The sequence below is a fragment of the Sinocyclocheilus anshuiensis genome, unplaced genomic scaffold (genome assembly GCF_001515605.1).
Source record: "Sinocyclocheilus anshuiensis isolate Anshui unplaced genomic scaffold, SAMN03320099.WGS_v1.1 scaffold392, whole genome shotgun sequence".
NCBI classification, from domain to species: Eukaryota; Metazoa; Chordata; class Actinopteri; order Cypriniformes; family Cyprinidae; genus Sinocyclocheilus; species Sinocyclocheilus anshuiensis.
In genome coordinates, this window is record NW_015557091.1 from 3,816,124 (window position 1) to 3,834,375 (window position 18,252).

Here is an 18,252-nt window from a genome sequence, read left to right on the forward strand (position 1 = left end):
ATTAATATTTCAATGTAAATGAAACCAGATCTACCATTATGTTTTGATGACTTAAAGAAAGTTATTTCATATTTAAAAATGTATCATATACAAATTGTAAAGTAATGTACCAGTAATGTTTTCTGTTAATATTCTATGATATATGAATTTAATTAATATTATCATATTATATTAATATTGTTATATGTAAAACAGTTTTATACTATGTAATAATATTATATGAAAGCAAAAGAAAACTCATATTTCAATGTAAATTAAATGATAGCTGCCATTATATAATGTATTAATGATTTCAGAAAATTATTTAATAATATCAACATGTACCATATACAAACTGTAATTATATCTGATATGTGTTTTGTTGTAATGAGTTTTATTATAAAATGATATTTTAATTAAGAATAGAATAGAATAGAATAGAATAGAATATGGCTTTGTATATACATGTGTGTATGATATGGTCAAGCTTTAAAGGGGTCCTATTATGCTTTTTCACTTTTTCAACTTTAGTTAGTCTGTAATGTTGCTGTTTGAGCATAAAAAAGATCTGCAAAGTTACAAAGCTCAAAGTCCAACTCAAAAGGAGATATTTTATTGAACAGAAATCACTTTTCAAAAACTACAATGAACGACTCGTTTGGACTGCAACGCATATTTTCCGGGATTTGTGATATCACAAATACCGACGAATGGGATGAGACCTGGTTGAGCTGCACTAGAGAAGGTAACGAGTGTTATCACTATGTCAGAGACGTGCTAGTTTCTCCAAGGCAGATGAACTTAGAGTGGTTACAATCATCCGGGTTTAAATCGCGCTCAAATTGATTTGATTTTGACGCAATATTTACACTGAAGCTCGCAGGCGGCTATGGTAAGGGGCGTGACATTTCCCGACCAGGCGCCGAGTGCTGCTAATCACAACACACACTGGCCCAGCTAACCAATCACAGCACATTTCGTATTTCAGAAGGCGGGCCTTCATTTGATACAGGAACTATTCGAGCCGTTCATGCCAGACTGGGGAGAGAGGTGTTGTAATAATGTAAAATATGTGAAAAATAATGTGTTTTTCGAACAACCTAGTATGAGAGCCTGTTCTAGTACACCCCCAAAACAAAATTACGACTTCGTAAAAGAGCATAATAGGACCCCTTTAAAACCCACTGCTGATTTCCAGACTGCCTGTGATAAGGAGAAAGTTTATTAGCGGGGGACTGGGATACTTGGTCAAATATACCTTTGTACACTTCACTACTTAATCGGAGAACACTGGTGTTGCAAGACAGCCAAGCTAATTCGACCTAAATCAAATAAATAAATCCCTGAAACAACACCAACAACATGGCCCTCATCCACTTGAAAATGGCAGCCGTTCAGAGCGCTGATGGGTTTACTTACAGCATAATAAGCCTCAGTCCAACCCACACTGTTCAGAATCACTAAATTTACTGTGAGACATCGGGTCTGTTCCAATGCTTAGTGACTATTCCCTACATAGGAAGCATCCTGACTAAAATAGCACCTGGTAAGTAACTGATTACAAATGCTCTGCATATTTTAAACTGTAATTATTCTGGAGAACATTACTTGAAAAATAATCACATTTTGGAGGAGTTGTGTTCATTTGTAATAAGGAACATACAATACCTGCGGGGTTGTTCATCAGAGAGCCGAAAGCACTGATGATATAGTCGGCCTTTAGTCGCATGATCTGCTCCTCATCCTCCACCCACTGACCCGACTCTGTTTGCTCAGTTCGGCAGAACTCCATTCCATGGATCCGGCCTGCCTTTAGCAACACCTCACGTGGAGAGAGGAAGGGCAGGAACTCACATTTCTCCTCCTTGGCCAGCTCCATCTAAACACAACACAAAGACTCCACTTAAGGCCCTAAAACAAATAGAATTCACGTATAAATTCTTCTAGCTTGACAACATTTTTTTGAACGAAATATCTGACATGTCCCAGAGTGCAAATATTACACAATCAAATATGCAATGAATTGAGGTTGTTTGGCCTATTGTTTGAAATGATTATCTGCATATGTATGATATGCATAATACTTCTGGTTTCACATACAGTTCTACTTTTTTAAGCATGCATTATACAGTGTACAGAACACAGTATACAGTAAGCAGTGAGCTAATACGAACCTAGCCTAGCCTATGGTCTGTTTTCGTTTCAGCTCAATTACTGTCATGCTGGAGCAACCGTTTGAAGAGAATTTTGCTGAGCAAATTAGTTAAACTTAGCATTTTTTTTTTAAATATAATTTTTTTTTACCTTAGATGTCTTCACTCTCACTTTTAATGTAATTTAAAGGGGTCATATGATGTTGCTAAAAAGAACATTATGTTGTGTATTTGGTGTAATGAAATGTGTTTATGCGGTTTAAGGTTCAAAAAACACATTATTTTCCACATACTGTACATTATTGTTTCTCCTCTATGCACCGCCTTCTGAAACGCATCGATTTTTACAAAGCTCATCAGTCTGAAAAGCGAGGTGTGCTCTGATTGGCCAGCTATCCAGTGCATTGTGATTGGCCGAATACCTCAAGCGTGTGACGGAAATGTTACGCCCCTTACCACACTGTCAGGCCATGTCCCGGAGCGACGAGACAAAAACATTAAAACCCATTATAAACGAGGCATTTGTTGCATCCAGTGGGGACATAATTACGGATTATAATGACTTATACTGTCTTTTTACGCGTTGCGTTGCATCGCGCCGCGTAAACATAAAACCATGTCTGCATTTGTGATCGGAGAAATGACAAACTACAAGCGCTACTCTACGCTGCTCAAAACTCACGTTTGAATCATCAGTGGCAAATCCTTTAAATATGAAAACGTACTTACAGACTATGAGTCAGAACAGCCGGCATTGTAGTCTACTTTCCCAGGATCAGAAAACAGTCCTCCATAAAATGCACTGCACACATCTGAATATTTGGGTTGAAAATAAAAGTATTCATTTTCTTTTTTTTTAAGTGCACTTGAACGCATAGCTCACAAAAAAAGAGGGAAAAAAAGAAAATTCTGTCATCGTTAGTCAACATCATGTCTTTCTCATCCAGCGTGACCTCTTTTACCTGCAGAGCACAAAAGAGGATATTCTGAATGTCAACATGGTCAAAAAAAACTTTGGACCCCACTGACTTGCACTGTAAGGACTTAAAAAAAACAGACATTTTTCATATTTCATGTTGCACTGAAAAAAGTAAGTCATACAAGTTTGGAACAACACAATGGTGAGTAAATGAAAACAGTATTTTAATTTTTGGGTGAGCTATTCCTTTAAGTATGTTTCTGGTCTTAAAACTGAACAAGTGCAAAGTTAGTGCACATAACAACAACCAGCAAAGGTCCTGTCTTTTATCTGGCCATGAGATAATGAAGCGCATGATTACGAGAGAGCTGTACCTCGTTAAAAGACATTAAGTGCGACTTGGCTTGGTGGAAGCACATCAGAAAGTTTACAGAAGATTTTCTCTCAGACTACACCAAAAAAAAAAAAAAAAAAACTGATGAAAAGTGCAGTTGAATCATTTAATAGAAGCCCACTGGCTTCTTAGAGGGGGCCAGTGGGAGGAATGTAGTCGTGCGGTGACAAATTATATTTTCTTATTACTACGTTTCCATAAATTGTCTCAGTTCACGTCAATGCACAGTCGAGCGCTCTGTTCTGATTATGTATGCCTACAGGAGTCTTAAACTTAATATAACTTATAAACAGCTTTAATGAGTTGAAGATGATGGCGGCCGTATTAGGCGAGCGTCTTCACTGGAGAGTGTAAACAGATGTGAATAATTACTGCACTTTACCGTACTTTATCCTAATGTGGTGGGTGATGTGAAGAACAATGTGTGAATCAGACTTAAAGGTGAAGTGTGTAATTTTTTCAGTTTTAAAATAGTTTCTAATTTCACTTTAATGCACAGAGACAACTACTGGTTTTGTGCCGCTTTGCTCTGGCTCAACCAATGGTGTGAGTTTGGGGGCGGGGCTACCTGTTTAAAAAACTTTTTTTTAATTATTAGATTATCAGACATTATACAGTTGCACACTGGCACTGCATTTAGTACTTTTAATATTTAAACAAAAAATGGTGTACTTTTTTATATAGAAAGACAACTTTATGGACTGGTACTTTGTCCTAGCCATGTCTCAAAAACATAATGGTGAAAAAAATAAGTTCCCTCAGTACATCCGACACACATATTTGACAGCTTTGTCTAAATGGAGCTGATCATGACACGTTTAGCCGGCTGGCATCATTACCAGAGTGGAAGCGGGTATATAGCTCACCAGAGAGCCCTGTGTGCGAGTAGGACAATTGACAGTAATCTCCCCCTGAAAGCAAAGGCAAGTCTGCAATAAATGAGAGTGGAAAGGCTTAGGAGTGGTGTCAGTGGTCTAGAGAGAGAGGACACTCTCACAGAGCTCTTCATAAATCTCTGCTTCACACTTCTCTCACACCAAATATTAATAAGCTTCACTCTGCTGCCTGATGTTGACTCTCTTTCTCTCACTTCCTGACTCTCCTTGACTTTCTGCCTTCTCGCTCTTCTCCTACTTGCTATCGTTTTTCCTCTATTCCTAGAAGAAAAAATGAATTCAAAACACACTTTAAATTTAAAGGTTCCACTTAGGACTCTACCAAAAACTTTCTAAAAAAAAAAACGTTTTTATGTACGTTAAATTAAAAACTATATTCTACACGTTCTTTGAAAAGTGATGCTTCATCCCACTTGTTCAACTGGGGTCCTAGAGACCCTAACAATGCATGCGTGTAAATAATAATAGTAATTTTGAAACGAACTTCTTCAAATTTCTAATATATAATATGTAATGTCTAATATTTCTAAATAAATAATACATTTCTAATAATAAAACAGTGGTTTCATTTAATATATGAATTCAATTGCATAGATCAGGGATTTTCAAACTGTGCTCACAAAGTCAGTCTGCGGAAAATTTAAAAGAAAAGCAGAATTATTTTTTTAAAACTGTGGTCACAAAGAAAGCCTTTAGGAAAGTTAAAAGAAAATTTGGTCAAAAACAAAAGAGAACTAAACTAAATAAAAAAGCTGACTTATTTATTATGGAAATATACAGTAAAATAATAAAGACATTTTTTTAGAAAGGGAGATCATAATATTTGGAGGTCCGTGGGATTAAAAAAAATTGATCTCTGGCACTGATAACAAAATATCAAACCCAATGTACCACCAAATGATGCTAAAACCCTTACTTTTAAGCATATATTTAGTCTTCTTTCTGATATTATCTCACTTTCATTCTATCTCGGAGTCCTCACCTCCTCAGGAACTGCTCGTATGTTGGTGAAGCCCTTCCTGAAGACCACAAACACACGACGGGCGCCACAGCGCAGGGCAGAAGTAGCGCAGTCGAAGGCCGTGTCTCCAGCGCCCAGAACGATCACAGTGCCACGGAGCTCCGGCAGTGCTGAGTGACAACGACACATCCCTGAAATCCAAGAAACAGGAGGAGGAGGAGGAGGAGGAGGAGGAGGAGGACAAGACAGACTGAGAAAAAGGGAGAAAAAAAACTAATTCTGCCTATAGAACAATTCTCACTTAACGGCTCAGCAGATGCTTGCTCATAAAGCGCTGTAAAATTGCATCTCGGAGTCTCACAGCACGTCACTATCAAATTATTCTGTTTCCATAAGAGCCTGGTTCACCTCGTCTTTCTGTCTTTGTTTTCTTTTTTATGATTTCATATTTTTCCGGAAATGTCCTTGTATCAGTAATTTCATACTTCACACCTGTCGTGGTACTGTTTTTATTTTTAGATGCGATAAGGGTGTCTGCGCCTAAATCGAACGCAATGATTTCAGCATATGATAAAAACTATCAGCATCTGATCAGCTGACTCTATTTACTTTCTTATAAAAAAATATCAAAAACAAATATAATAATAATTGTGTAGTCAAATAATACTATATATAAAATGCTACTTTGTACATACATAATATAAAATTACAAAAATGTATTACAGTAGCATTTTAAATTAGAAAAAAATATATATATATAAATTTATGTCATATTATTTTTTATAATTTTATTATAAATTATTTAAATTATATTATTATCATTATTATTTTCAAAATCATTCATACATTTTTTTTTTGTTTATTACGAGTAATTGTAATGCCGTTTTTAACCTTACAGTTTAGGCTGTATTTGGCTGTAGTATAACGGCAATATCTTATGTGTAAAAACATCAATTTTAACACTTTAACATTTTAAAGCTCTGCAGCATTTTGTGTCAAATGCTTGTAAAGATTCAGATGTTCCTATTTCATTAAATCCTTGGCCAACTGCCTTAATGCAGCGAGTTGCAGTAAGAGGCAGAACGGCACATTGGATTAAGATTTATTCATTCAATCAAGTTCTTTCCCCAAAATTTCCATTTTCATTTGATTCTGATGCCAATATTGTGAGTCTAAACCCCCATTAATCTGGGGAGCAGGAATAAAAACTTCTCATCTTCCTTTCTGTTCTTTTCGATTATTCAGATATACCTTCAGAAGCAGCAATTACATCTGGCATAGCAAACTATACCATGCACCATTTTCGGTCTCCACCCCTTCTTCAAAGTATGCCAATGAATAAGTATATCATGGTTAAAGCCAACACAAGAACAAACAAGTTTACCTTCAGAAAGTCTCATCACAGGACAAATATCAAGCCAATATCCAGAACAATGATTACCGCTCATGATTATGAAAGTTTATAATTACAACATAATCCAAAATGGAACTAAATAATTGCTATATTCATGGTACTTCAAGGCATTTCAAAGAACACATATGCAAAAAACTTGATAACAACAACAAAAACTACTGGTACTATTGTTACTTTTTTTGTTAGCAAGGTAAATATAATTAAAAGAAACTGGACTCAGTCCTTATGGTGCTTCAGAAACGTTAAATCATCAGGTGTGACTTTGCGACAGACAGATTTTTCAGGTTGTTCACCTGGTTTACTGGCTTTCGCGACTAGAGGGAGAAAGTCCTTCGATGTGTAAAAACCCTGTTCAGTAGAGAGGCCATCAAAGAGCATGTGCCTGTTAGCTTGAGGTAAACCTGCAACAAATCAGACAGACATACACAATCCACAATAAAAGTTAAATCGATTTCTACAACAAATTGACCTTGTTTACTTTAAGACACACTCTAAAAAATGCTGGGTTATTTCAACCCAACTTTGGGTCAAATTTGGACTAACCCAACTTTTGGGTCAAATTTGGACTAACCCAACAGTTGGGTTAGTCCATATTTGACCCAAAGTTGGGTAAAAACAACCCAGCATTTTTTAGAGTGCATGCTCCTAGTGTTATTATGCACAGTTCATCATTGCAAATGTTTTTCATATTGATTTTGAAATAATGAATCATAACAAAATAATTTAATTATAATTATTTAAATATTTATAATAAATCAAAATATATTTATTATTTTTTATTTAATAATAATTTTAATAATTAATTCATTAGTTATATTTATTAATATATATATATATACTGAATACTTTCCGTACCCACTGTATATATATATATATATATGAGTGTGTAATCTACAGAATTGTAGATTACATAACTTCCATTTATATATACAATGTGTACAACAAATCACACGGATAGGCATCTGAGGTAATGAGGTAGATGAAATCTCACATCCGCAGATACTAATTCCAATTTCTATTTCCTCCCTATGTTGACTTCTTCCTGCCTCTAATGTCTGTTGCATCACTTTCCGAATGTTTAGTGTTATTAACATCATTAAACATAATCACACATAATGTAATCTTGGTGGTTTCAGTGGGAGCGATGTTTAGACATCAGCGTCAGGCCTCTGATGCCTCAAAACCCACAATTATCATCCATTCTAAAGAAGCCCGGACAAAGTGAGTTCTGAAAATCTCTCAATCTTCTGTACATCTAAATCGGGACATGCAAGCATGATTTTGTTGCGGTTTAAATGCAGTGAATGCTGCACCTTGTTCAAGGCACGATGGTGTCTTAATAAGATAAAACCCTTTGGCAGAGATCAGAGCATTTGCGAGAACTGTAACGTGAGAAGTTCACGAGATCCACTGTGACTGAGATGGAAAGCATAAGACAGTGGTAATGAGGCACTAAGTGATTGAGAGATGGAAGACTGGGGTGTTGCTGTCAGAACCAATCAGCTACAGTGGGTACGGAAAGTATTCAGACCCCCTTCAATTTTTCACTCTTTGTTATATCAAAGTGATTGCAAGGAAATGCATTACAACATGCATCAACACCTTCGTTTGCTTAATTCAAACAAGCCTTTAGTAAACGTATCCTTTTTACACCCTCATGTGAAAATACAAAAAGCAGAAAATAGAGTTGCTAAGATTTTAACAGCCTCCTGTGGTGTATCATCCAGGTATCCGACAGGACCTCTCCACCCACCGTTCTCGGATTCATCCGCTCTGTCTGGCTTAAAAAGCCAAGGGCAGAGAGGTGAAAGCACACAGCATGATTTAAAAAGTTTAACTTATTATTAATGAAACTGGTCATTAAATCATACAATAATTAGACGCCCACCTCTCACACATCTCCAGAAGTCGTCAATAACACTGCAATTACCACGTTTTTAAAGTTAACCTTCACCAAACAAGCCAGCGTGTGGCCTACGAATAAACGCTAGCTCACCAATAACCAGCCCGTCTTCCTTCGAGCCGTGTTCGCATAGCTGATTCTGTTTGACAGAGCAGTCTTCTGGCTTTAGTTTTACAACAGGTTTATATGAAAAGCTTTATGTGACGGCAACTGGCAGCATTCAGGTTTTTAAAGTGCCCTCCTGTTGCTGTATATCACTGAAAAAGCAACAAGAGGCTGTGTTTCTGATTTTACCACAGTTAAGAAGTGTTTTTAAAACACAATCAAAAGCACTTTAGTGCAAAGATTCCCTTAACTGTGGCAAAATCACTGCAATTCGACAAAAACAGCTGTTCAATAAAAGATATAAATGTCTTATTAAAAAATCTAATAATTCTTTAAAAAATAAAAAATATATTTATTTTTATTTTTACTACAAAATGCCATATTAAATTAACATTTTATTTTATTATAAATAGACAGATCATATTTATATAGAAGAGGATTAGGGCCAAGTAGTAATAAAAAAATAAAACCATCTCGCAATTAAAGTCATAATAATGTCAGATTAAACTCGTTAAATTTCAAGAAAAATGTCGAAATAAAATGTTGAGAATTAAATAATTAAATTTCGTGAATACAGTCGTTGTGTTTCGAGAAAAAAACTAATAAAATTTCGAGAAAAAATTTCAAAATTAAATGTTAAGAATAACCTCAAAATTACGAGAAAACGTTGTTGTGTTTAGAGAAATTTTTTTTTTTAATTTCGAGAAAAAAAGTCGAAATTAAATGCTGAGAATAAACTCACTTGTGTCATATTTATTTTATCTCGTTGGACAGTGTTAATCAGCATCTGCAGTGGTGCAGGTCGTAGATAGCGATACTCGTGGAGGAAGCATATGATGCGGTCAACCAGAGTTCGAATCTGCCTTTTGCAGAACTCTCTTTTTCCTTTTTTCATTACATATTACATTGGATGCTATTTACACTAAGTGAAAGTAGATACTATTTACGCTATGTGAAAATAGTGATATATTAAATTTACACTAAGTGACAACAGCAGTATTTTTAGTGATGTGCTATTTACACTAAGTGAAAATAGTGATTCTATTTACGCTATGTAAAAGTAGCAGATATTTGCGGTCCATCATTAAAACTGTCTCCACAGACCTTCTACCACTGATGAGCCTTGGAATCCATACACACGGTCACCAATTTGTGGTTTGTCCCTCCTCGGACCACTCTTGGTAGGTTCTCACAAATGCTGACCAGGAGCATCCCACAAGCCTCGCTATTTCTGAGATGCACTGACACAGTTGTCTGAACACAACAATTTGACCCTTGTCATTCAGTCACTCAGATTTATATTCCTGTCCATTTCTCCTGCACCAAAACACTGATTACATGAACTGATTGTTCATTTACCAGAGATGATTATAATGTTTTGGCTCACCGGTTCATATATATATATATATATATATATATATATATATATGCATGCATTTATATAACTTCTTGAGCACCAAATCAAAATATTACAATGATTACTGAAGGATCGCAATGAAGACTGGAGTAATGGATGCTGAAAATTCAGCTTTGCCATCACAGGAATATATTGCATTTTAAAATATATAAAATTGAGTTATCTTACATTGTAAAAACTTTCCACGATATTACTATATTTTTTTATCAAATAAATGCAGCCTTGGTGAGTATAAGATGCTTCTTTCAAAAACATTAAAAATCATAATTATGCCAAACTTTTGCCTGCCATTATATATACATATACAGCATGTAAATGTACATATAAATTTAAATTACCTACACTTATATTCAAATATTCAAATGTTGCCAATTCAATCAGATTTAAGAGTCTTTAATAAAATGTTTGAGTTTTAGAATAAAATTTGGATATTAATAGTTTACTGCATATTTAAATTTCAATATTATACATTTATATATTTATTTATATATTTGTATATACATATATACTATATATACACAAACTTCACATTAAATACTCCCATGCTGAAGGTGTAGTCTCACACATTAGACTTGGTGCAAATCACCAGTGATTCTCATTAGGGGATGCCGAACACAATGTTGAAAGCTTCTAAATGAATTTAATGATATCCTGATGATATTCTGGCATTTCCACCAACTAAAGCTGTCAAGGTGTCATGTCTAATAAACAACATAAAAAACACAGACTTTCAAAATTGTACATAGACTTCCAAAATTGCAGACATGTGCCTCATATCTCTGAGCAGGTACTTGAGTCTTGTTAGTACGAATGTCAGTCAATAATTATAAAAAGCTGCTTTTATGTGTTTGAGGGGTTTGAAAATGCTGTCCTTAATCTATGCGTTTGTGTACTCATGTGTAGCCTAATTAAAACAGGAGTTTAGTGAGCCAAAAATGATGAATACATAAAAATAACCAGTGGTGTAGTTGGTACGAATCAATATTTGTATATTTCTCCATAAACATCAACAACATGGCTTTACAATACAGTTTATGTTCAGTGTTAATTTGTTACAAATAATGTGTGTAATGTTACATTTTTGCAAGACTGTTCAGGAAGCATATCAACTAAACACCTGTCACCTCAATCACCTGATCATCACCAAAATACAAAAGGAAGTTCAGAAAGAACGGGAAACTTTGTGGTATGGCGTGACAAACTGGGTTTTAACAAAAACTCCAGGGTTTGAGACAGCGCTCTTTGTAATTAATGTGTCTCCATTTGTCTCCTGATGCATCACATTTTCTTCAGCAACGATCCCTGGATGAGCTTCTGTGCGGTACTCTCGCAGCCGAGGCCCTTTCACCATGCAAAATCAAAAAATAATACATCACCCGGAGAGCAGAACCCCTCTCGTTAATCAGGACTTATCTATGGGCATCTTTTGAGAGGAGGGGGCGACACTGGCAGGAGGCCCTTTCTCTGCCGTCCCTGACCTCTTTGACCCTTATGAATTGCATAACAGTGAAAAAAAAAAAGGTGAAGAGTTAAACTAGATTTTTACATTTTATGAAGAAAACATGCTTGCTGCTACAATGTTAGGGTATTGTGGTCTATAGATATGACTCGGGTACCTTCTTCAACATAAATCTGTGGTATTAATTCATCTGTCCAATCTTCCACCAGCCATAAATCGTAAATTCAATCACTTATAAATGTAATAGTACACATTTTAAGGTATTTATATATCCGTAGCACAAAAAACTAACTCTTAAGTTTGAGCTATAATTATATCGATGCTCGCCATACTAAAGTTTAGTACATAAAGATGTTACATAACCTCACAGATTATAAATTCCCTCTATATGGGTGTTAATTAACATTGCTGCCAGTGACAACGGAACATTCTGAAAGAAATGTGTTTCCATTTTTGTAGCAGCACATATTCAGTGTCAGATTCTTGACATATTGGGTGGTATTTCAGAAGCATAAACAAACAATGGGTCATTTTTACAGTATAATATTATAACCTCATATTGACTAGCATCCAACGATCACTGCCGCCAACTCGTAGCAACTATTGATTGTGGAGCTTTTAAAAACTTCAAGTATTCTCCAGAAACATCTCATCTCAGTGCTGAGCGTACATCTTTTGATCATGTCATTGCATTTATTGATCGCTACGCTTTTAATAACATATATACTAACTTTGAGTAATATTTTGTGGTTGGTACTAATATTCCACTGCTTTTAGGGCATTATGGGTACATTATATCATTAATTGACTTACTGTATAGTGTTTCATTCTTGTTGTCATAAAGGTGACAATGAAATCAAAAAGACATCTGGAAAATAAGAGAGAGAGAGATCACAGACCCCATCACTCTATGGCAGTTAAGGTGTTAATTGACTCTTTAAAGCCATTGACTCCTGAGCCTATAGCCTAGAAACAATGCTCTTATATCTGACTTCCTCAACCTGGCTTCCACTTTGCATATTTTTGCATATTGCCAGGGAGAAATTAGCATGTCAATCATGTGAGTGGATGACATTTAAAAAGACCGTAAAGGACTCGTGAGAAATTAATTGCAAACACTCAGCGCTTTCACTTTCTCCCACAGTCGAAATTTCTTTATATCCCTTTGTGGAGAAATCCAAAAATGCTCTACGTAAAAGACTAATAATTAGGATGCCAGTATTAAGAGACCAGCATTTCAAAACAATGAATTATACTAATTCTTTTTCTCATTTTGTCGGTACAATAAGGCAGTCACATGGACAGCTTTAGGCAATGTTTGAATTCCTAAAATCAATGTGGGGGCCACACAATCACAGTTTAATTTATTTCTATACAAATTTATGCTATTCTAGTAATAAGATTATTTTAGTTCAGCAGATATAAGTTTCTTCGGTTACACTGTAAAAAGTAATCACTGAATCTACTTAAGAAAAGCGAGTAAACATAACTGATTTTTACAAATTTGTTGAATTTACTTAATTACACTGTGTTATGTGAACTTTCAGGTGGATGCAATAGTTAAACTAAACAACTTTAGTAAACAGTACTTAAGAGCATCTAGTTTGTTGGATTAAAGGTCTGTTTCCATTGTCTGGTGCAAAGAACAATGAATACAGTTTTAGAGTGAATACAATTTGAAATGGTTAAGGTTTTTTCTTGTTTTTTTTTTACAGATAGGGTTCTGAATGTTTTTTTCTTCAAGCTGTCAAATAACAGTAAGATTTCAGCTTTTTGGCTTGCCCACAAGCTGTTGCTGCCTCATAATCCAGTAGAGCGTTTCACAATCATCATATTTATATTAATAACTTCTCAAAAATTATAAACTAATTTGCTTGAGAAATTTGAGGCAATCAGTTTCCACAGGTTTTGCAAGTAAGTTCAACTCATTACTTTTTACAGTGTAGGAGCCATAATTAGAAATGCTTTACAATGTAAAGTAGAGCCTCTTTGATTAATTTTAATAAGCAACATGGGATTCTAGAACTTATATAGCCAGAAGATATCATTTTCAAGAATACATTTATTTGTTCCTTGGCTTTGGGAAAAAAAGGGGAAAAAAAATAATAACGATGAGATTCCACACAGTCTGAAAATAAAAAGCAAAGCTCCTCACTGCTAGTTCCAATATGATAATTATTATTTGATTCTAATAGCAAAAGGTCACGTCTTATATCATCTTCTGATACTGATAACAGTCAGTAAACACAATGAGAGAGAAATGAAAACAGAGAGTTAGAAACAGAAAAATAAGAAAGGAAGACAAGCGAAAGGGAAGCGAATTAAATAAGGAAAAAGAAGAGGTAAGGAATGTAAGGAAGGAAGAAACTTAGGATGGACAAAACAAATGAAAGAAAAAAGTAGGAAGGAAGGACAGAAGGAAGGAAAATGAAGAAAACGAAAGGAGAAGGAAGGAGAGAAAGAAGGAAATAAAGCAAAGGGAAGAAGAAAAGGATGAAATGAAGGAAGTAAGGGAAATCAAAAAGGAAAGGAAATATAGCAGAAAGAAATGAAACAAGGGAAGGAAAGAAAGAAAGAAAAGAAAAAGAAGCCAATAAACAGAGAAGAGAAGAGAAGAGAAGAGAAGAGAAGAGAAGAGAAGAGTTGTTCCTATTGTTCGAGCAGGATTCAGTCCTGACACTACAAGATGCTGAGGAGCATTGAGGGTCAACATGTAATGGCAGTGAATGGCTCAGCTGGAAAAGAACAGGGCAGAGGGATCTGATGAGAAACCAGGGTGTCCTCCACTGAGAAGCAGTGGGCAGGCCGACCATGCACTGTTAGGTTAGCACGACAAAAAAACCGGCAGCTCAAGGAGTCGGGCGGAAAATGAGATGTGAATGGGGTTACTGGTAGAGGGGGAGAAATTGTCAAGTGGATCATCCATAGCCATTAACACAGACAGGGAGCCAGGAAGCTGCCAGTGACTCAGAGAAAAAGAGGCTTTCTCCATCTTTTCAGTGTACATGCTTGTCTGTCCACATAATAGACAAGACAATGTGTGAAGATGCATATAAACTGACCAATTCCAAAGAACACAGCTTTGTATCCCTCTTCTTTCAGCGAGAGAAGCGTCATTCCATCTTGGCCGAGTTCTCGGTCACAGACAATCTGAAATAGAGTTCAAACAAGCCATATCAATAGAAGCAAGACCACAGAAATTCTCCATGAAAGACCAGAAGCTCATCTGAAGGCATGTAAAACGGGGTCTGTTTGAGATTGCAGGAGGGCCTCTCTGAATTCATCTTGTGGCAGTGGAAAAAACGGTTGGAAAAGTCTCTGTCTGCCGAAAAAAAAAACAATGAAGAAAAAAGCAAGAAAACAAGAAAGAAAGAATGAAAGAAAGAAGCTCATATGAAGGTTTGTAAAATCATGTCTGTTAGAGGTATCAGGTGGGCGTATCTGAATCCTTCTTATGTCAGTGGAAAAACATAGGAAAAGCCTCTCTAAAAGAAAGCAAGGAAAGTGAAGGAAAGGAAAGGAAGTAAAAGAAAAGAAAATGAAATGAAAGTAAAGAAAAAGAAAAGAAAAGAAAAGAAAAAAAAAGCAGAGAGGAAGGAAGGAATGAAAGAAGTCTTGTTTGAGAAGAATGGAAGGAAGGAAGGAAGGAAGAATGGAAAAGAAAGAAGGATGGATGGTGAGAAGTTTGGACGGAAGAACGAAAGGAAAGAAGTAAGGATGGACAGACTGATGGATGGACGGAAGGAAGGAAGGAAAGAAGCAAACATTTCTGTTCGAGCTTTCATGTTGGCGTCTTCAACTCTTTTTTTGTGCATATGAGGAAAAAAATGTGAAAAAAGTCAAGAAGCCAGTCGCAAAGAAAAGATGAAAGCAAAGGACAAGTTAGGAAGCAAAGAAGGATGAAAAAGAAAAAAACGAAGCTCAGTTGAAGGCCTGTAAAACTGTGTCTGCTTCACAGGAGGGCGTATCTGAATACTTCTTGTGTCAGCGGAAAAGTGTCTGTCCTCCTCCAGAGCCTTACATCCACTCCCACTCTCCCTGAGTCTGTTTATAGGTACTGAGGGAACATGCAAATCTGTCATCTCACCCTCCCTCCCAATCATCCTCAGCTCTTCACGAACTGCGGAAAAAAGCATTTCCTGTGTAAAATGAATCCTGAGCAGGTGTGCCGGATGACAACTATTGATTGCCCTTTCCCGTAGCTGAAACATTCAGGAAACAAACAGACAGGCGTGTGCAGCCCCGAGGTGCTCGGCTGCCGCTGTCTGCCACCCCTAATGCAACTTTTAATTGTTCTTAATTAATGCGGCTGACATTTGGACCACTGATCCTCCCTGAGACCTCTCGCCCCTCCCGGCTTCAAAAGAGGCAGGTGGGAGTGCACAGGGGCATGAAGGAGGGGTAGGATAGGGAGGTGTGATGGCTTTCATTACCTTCACTCCCAGGTCTTTCATCAAATCCACCTCAAACTGAACCACATCGTACGGCAAGCGGAATTGCGGGATCTCGGAAGAGCTGAAAATCAAGAGAGGGAAAATGAAATGAGAAGAAAAGGAAGGGGAGTAAGAAGGAGTCCCTTAGAGATGAGAAGTTAAGGGAAGGAAACATAAAAATTCCACCCTGTGCTAAGGATTGTTCCATCTCTGGAATTCTTTCTTATGTTATAGGTTATTTAGTCTTTAATTGTGCCAGTCTAAATGAGAACACAGCCCCAGAGTCTTGTTTCTAGTACCGGATTTGAGCTGCATTGGATATTCAAGGCCCCCTGTATGCAATTGACATGCTGGTTAAACTAAACAGCGGTGGAGATACAACAGCAAGTAACTGATAACCTCATCCCAGCTCGGCATTTGAGAGATGAATATTCCCAATTACAGAAACCATTCATTAATTATTCTGACCTTCTACAATGTGCCCCATATTGATTGTGGCTGGCCGGATCAACAATGCCCTTTAGTGGACCATCTTAGATACAGGATGAGAATTCTGAGTATGAACCATGGGTTAGAGTAATTACAGACCTCAGTCCTCCAATGAACCTCTGCTTCTCGAAAATGGTGATGTCATCATAACCCAAGCGGGCCAGGAAAGAGCCACAGCTGATGCTGGCGGGGCCGCAGCCAATCAGAGCTATTTTAGTGTGATAGCTCTCAGGAATCTGATCTGGAGGCGGGAGATCGGGATTCCGTATCTGAGGAACACCCATTTGTTTGAACACCTGCAAACACACCAGAAGAAAGGCAATGCATGTTTGTAATTGTACCTTCATTGGGAAATTAGAGTCAGTTTTATAGTTCTGAAAACCTTCAGAAAATTTGCAAGAAATTCAAGATCAAACTAGCTAGCATGAATTTCTGGCTGGTTCATGCTGGTTAGTTCAAATTTGGTGCCAACATAATTGGTGGAAACCATAAAGTCTAACTGATGAAGCTGGAATATCAGTATAGACATTCTGGTGAAACCAGATCTATCAATCCATTCACCCATACATCTATCTACCATATATCCATCTATTCATCCACCAATCCATTCATCCATCCATTCACCATTCTGTCATTCTAGCCATCGTTCTGATTAAGCTGGTCAAAGATAGTCTTTCTGGTGTAGCTCACTGAACAAGTTTTGCTGGTTAATCTAGTTCTAAAGTCTGGTGGGAATACCAGATCATCAGGCAGATCATCCCAAGCAGCATGCTAATGACCAGCTCTGCTGGGACAAACACCACTCTCACATTCAGAGGTCAAAAGTGATATTGTGTCTATTGAGAAAACACAAGCTTTGAGTGTCTGCCTGGATGCAGAGTCTGACATCCTCCTAATTTGCCTGAGAAGAAAAAAACATTACACACATGAATATATAAACCATGCGGCAATTTGATTCATCACTTCACTATTAAAAGCCAAAGCAGAAAGCCCACTCAGAGGCGCTAAGACAAAACCGACACAAAGAACTCATTCAGCTCCTAAAAACAGGACCCAAATGAGAAGACAAAGAAAAAGGAATTTCAGAAACTCATTCATTGTGCCAGAGTTTTTAATGCAGATGAAGACATCAACATAAAGATAGTTAGCAGATACATAAAAAACACAGCAAGTTATCCAAACAGGCATTAATGAGGAGCCTGTGGCGGTATATCCATTACAAGTAGTAAAATAGGAGGGCTGACGCTTTGTCTTCCTAATAAGATTAGTCAGATCCATATGTAAAAGCCTGCATTGTTAATACAATATTATGCCTGAACAGGCAACAATATAGGTGATATTAATATAGTAATTCATGAGTTTCATGGACTGTGAAGACCAAATTGCTATATGACAATGCATTTTTAATAATCCCTGAGAGCAGTTTATAGACTCTTCTATTATTGCGGTTTCAATGAAACAAACAATGTGGCAGTTCAAAGCACAATCTCATCTCTTGACAGATCAGTATGCCTACATTCGAACAATGGACTTCAGACTACACCTGAAAAGCCATGTGGCAGCAGGCCAAACTTCATGGAGGTAAAAGGTACCATACATTAGTCCCACAGACATGCAAACAACCTCCTCTGAACAAGACGGTGGCTGTACTAAATGACATAATGCTCATCAGATCAGCAGAAATTAAGGCAAACTTTACATCAAAACATTTTTTATATATATATATATAT

General features: G+C 36.6%; 1 protein-coding gene across 1 annotated transcript in view; it reads right to left on the reverse strand.

The window, feature by feature from the left end:
- The window catches only part of LOC107677268 (dihydropyrimidine dehydrogenase [NADP(+)]-like), a 186,546-nt gene that overhangs the window by 104,423 nt on the left and 63,871 nt on the right, over positions 1-18,252 (reverse strand). Inside the window, exons 6-11 of the mRNA XM_016472113.1 lie at positions 16,622-16,818; positions 16,034-16,115; positions 14,663-14,750; positions 7,010-7,117; positions 5,324-5,493; positions 1,648-1,858 (exon numbers count right to left, since the gene is read on the reverse strand). Coding sequence (XP_016327599.1) covers positions 1,648-1,858; positions 5,324-5,493; positions 7,010-7,117; positions 14,663-14,750; positions 16,034-16,115; positions 16,622-16,818 — 856 coding nt within the window. The remainder of the gene's footprint in view (positions 1-1,647; positions 1,859-5,323; positions 5,494-7,009; positions 7,118-14,662; positions 14,751-16,033; positions 16,116-16,621; positions 16,819-18,252) is intronic.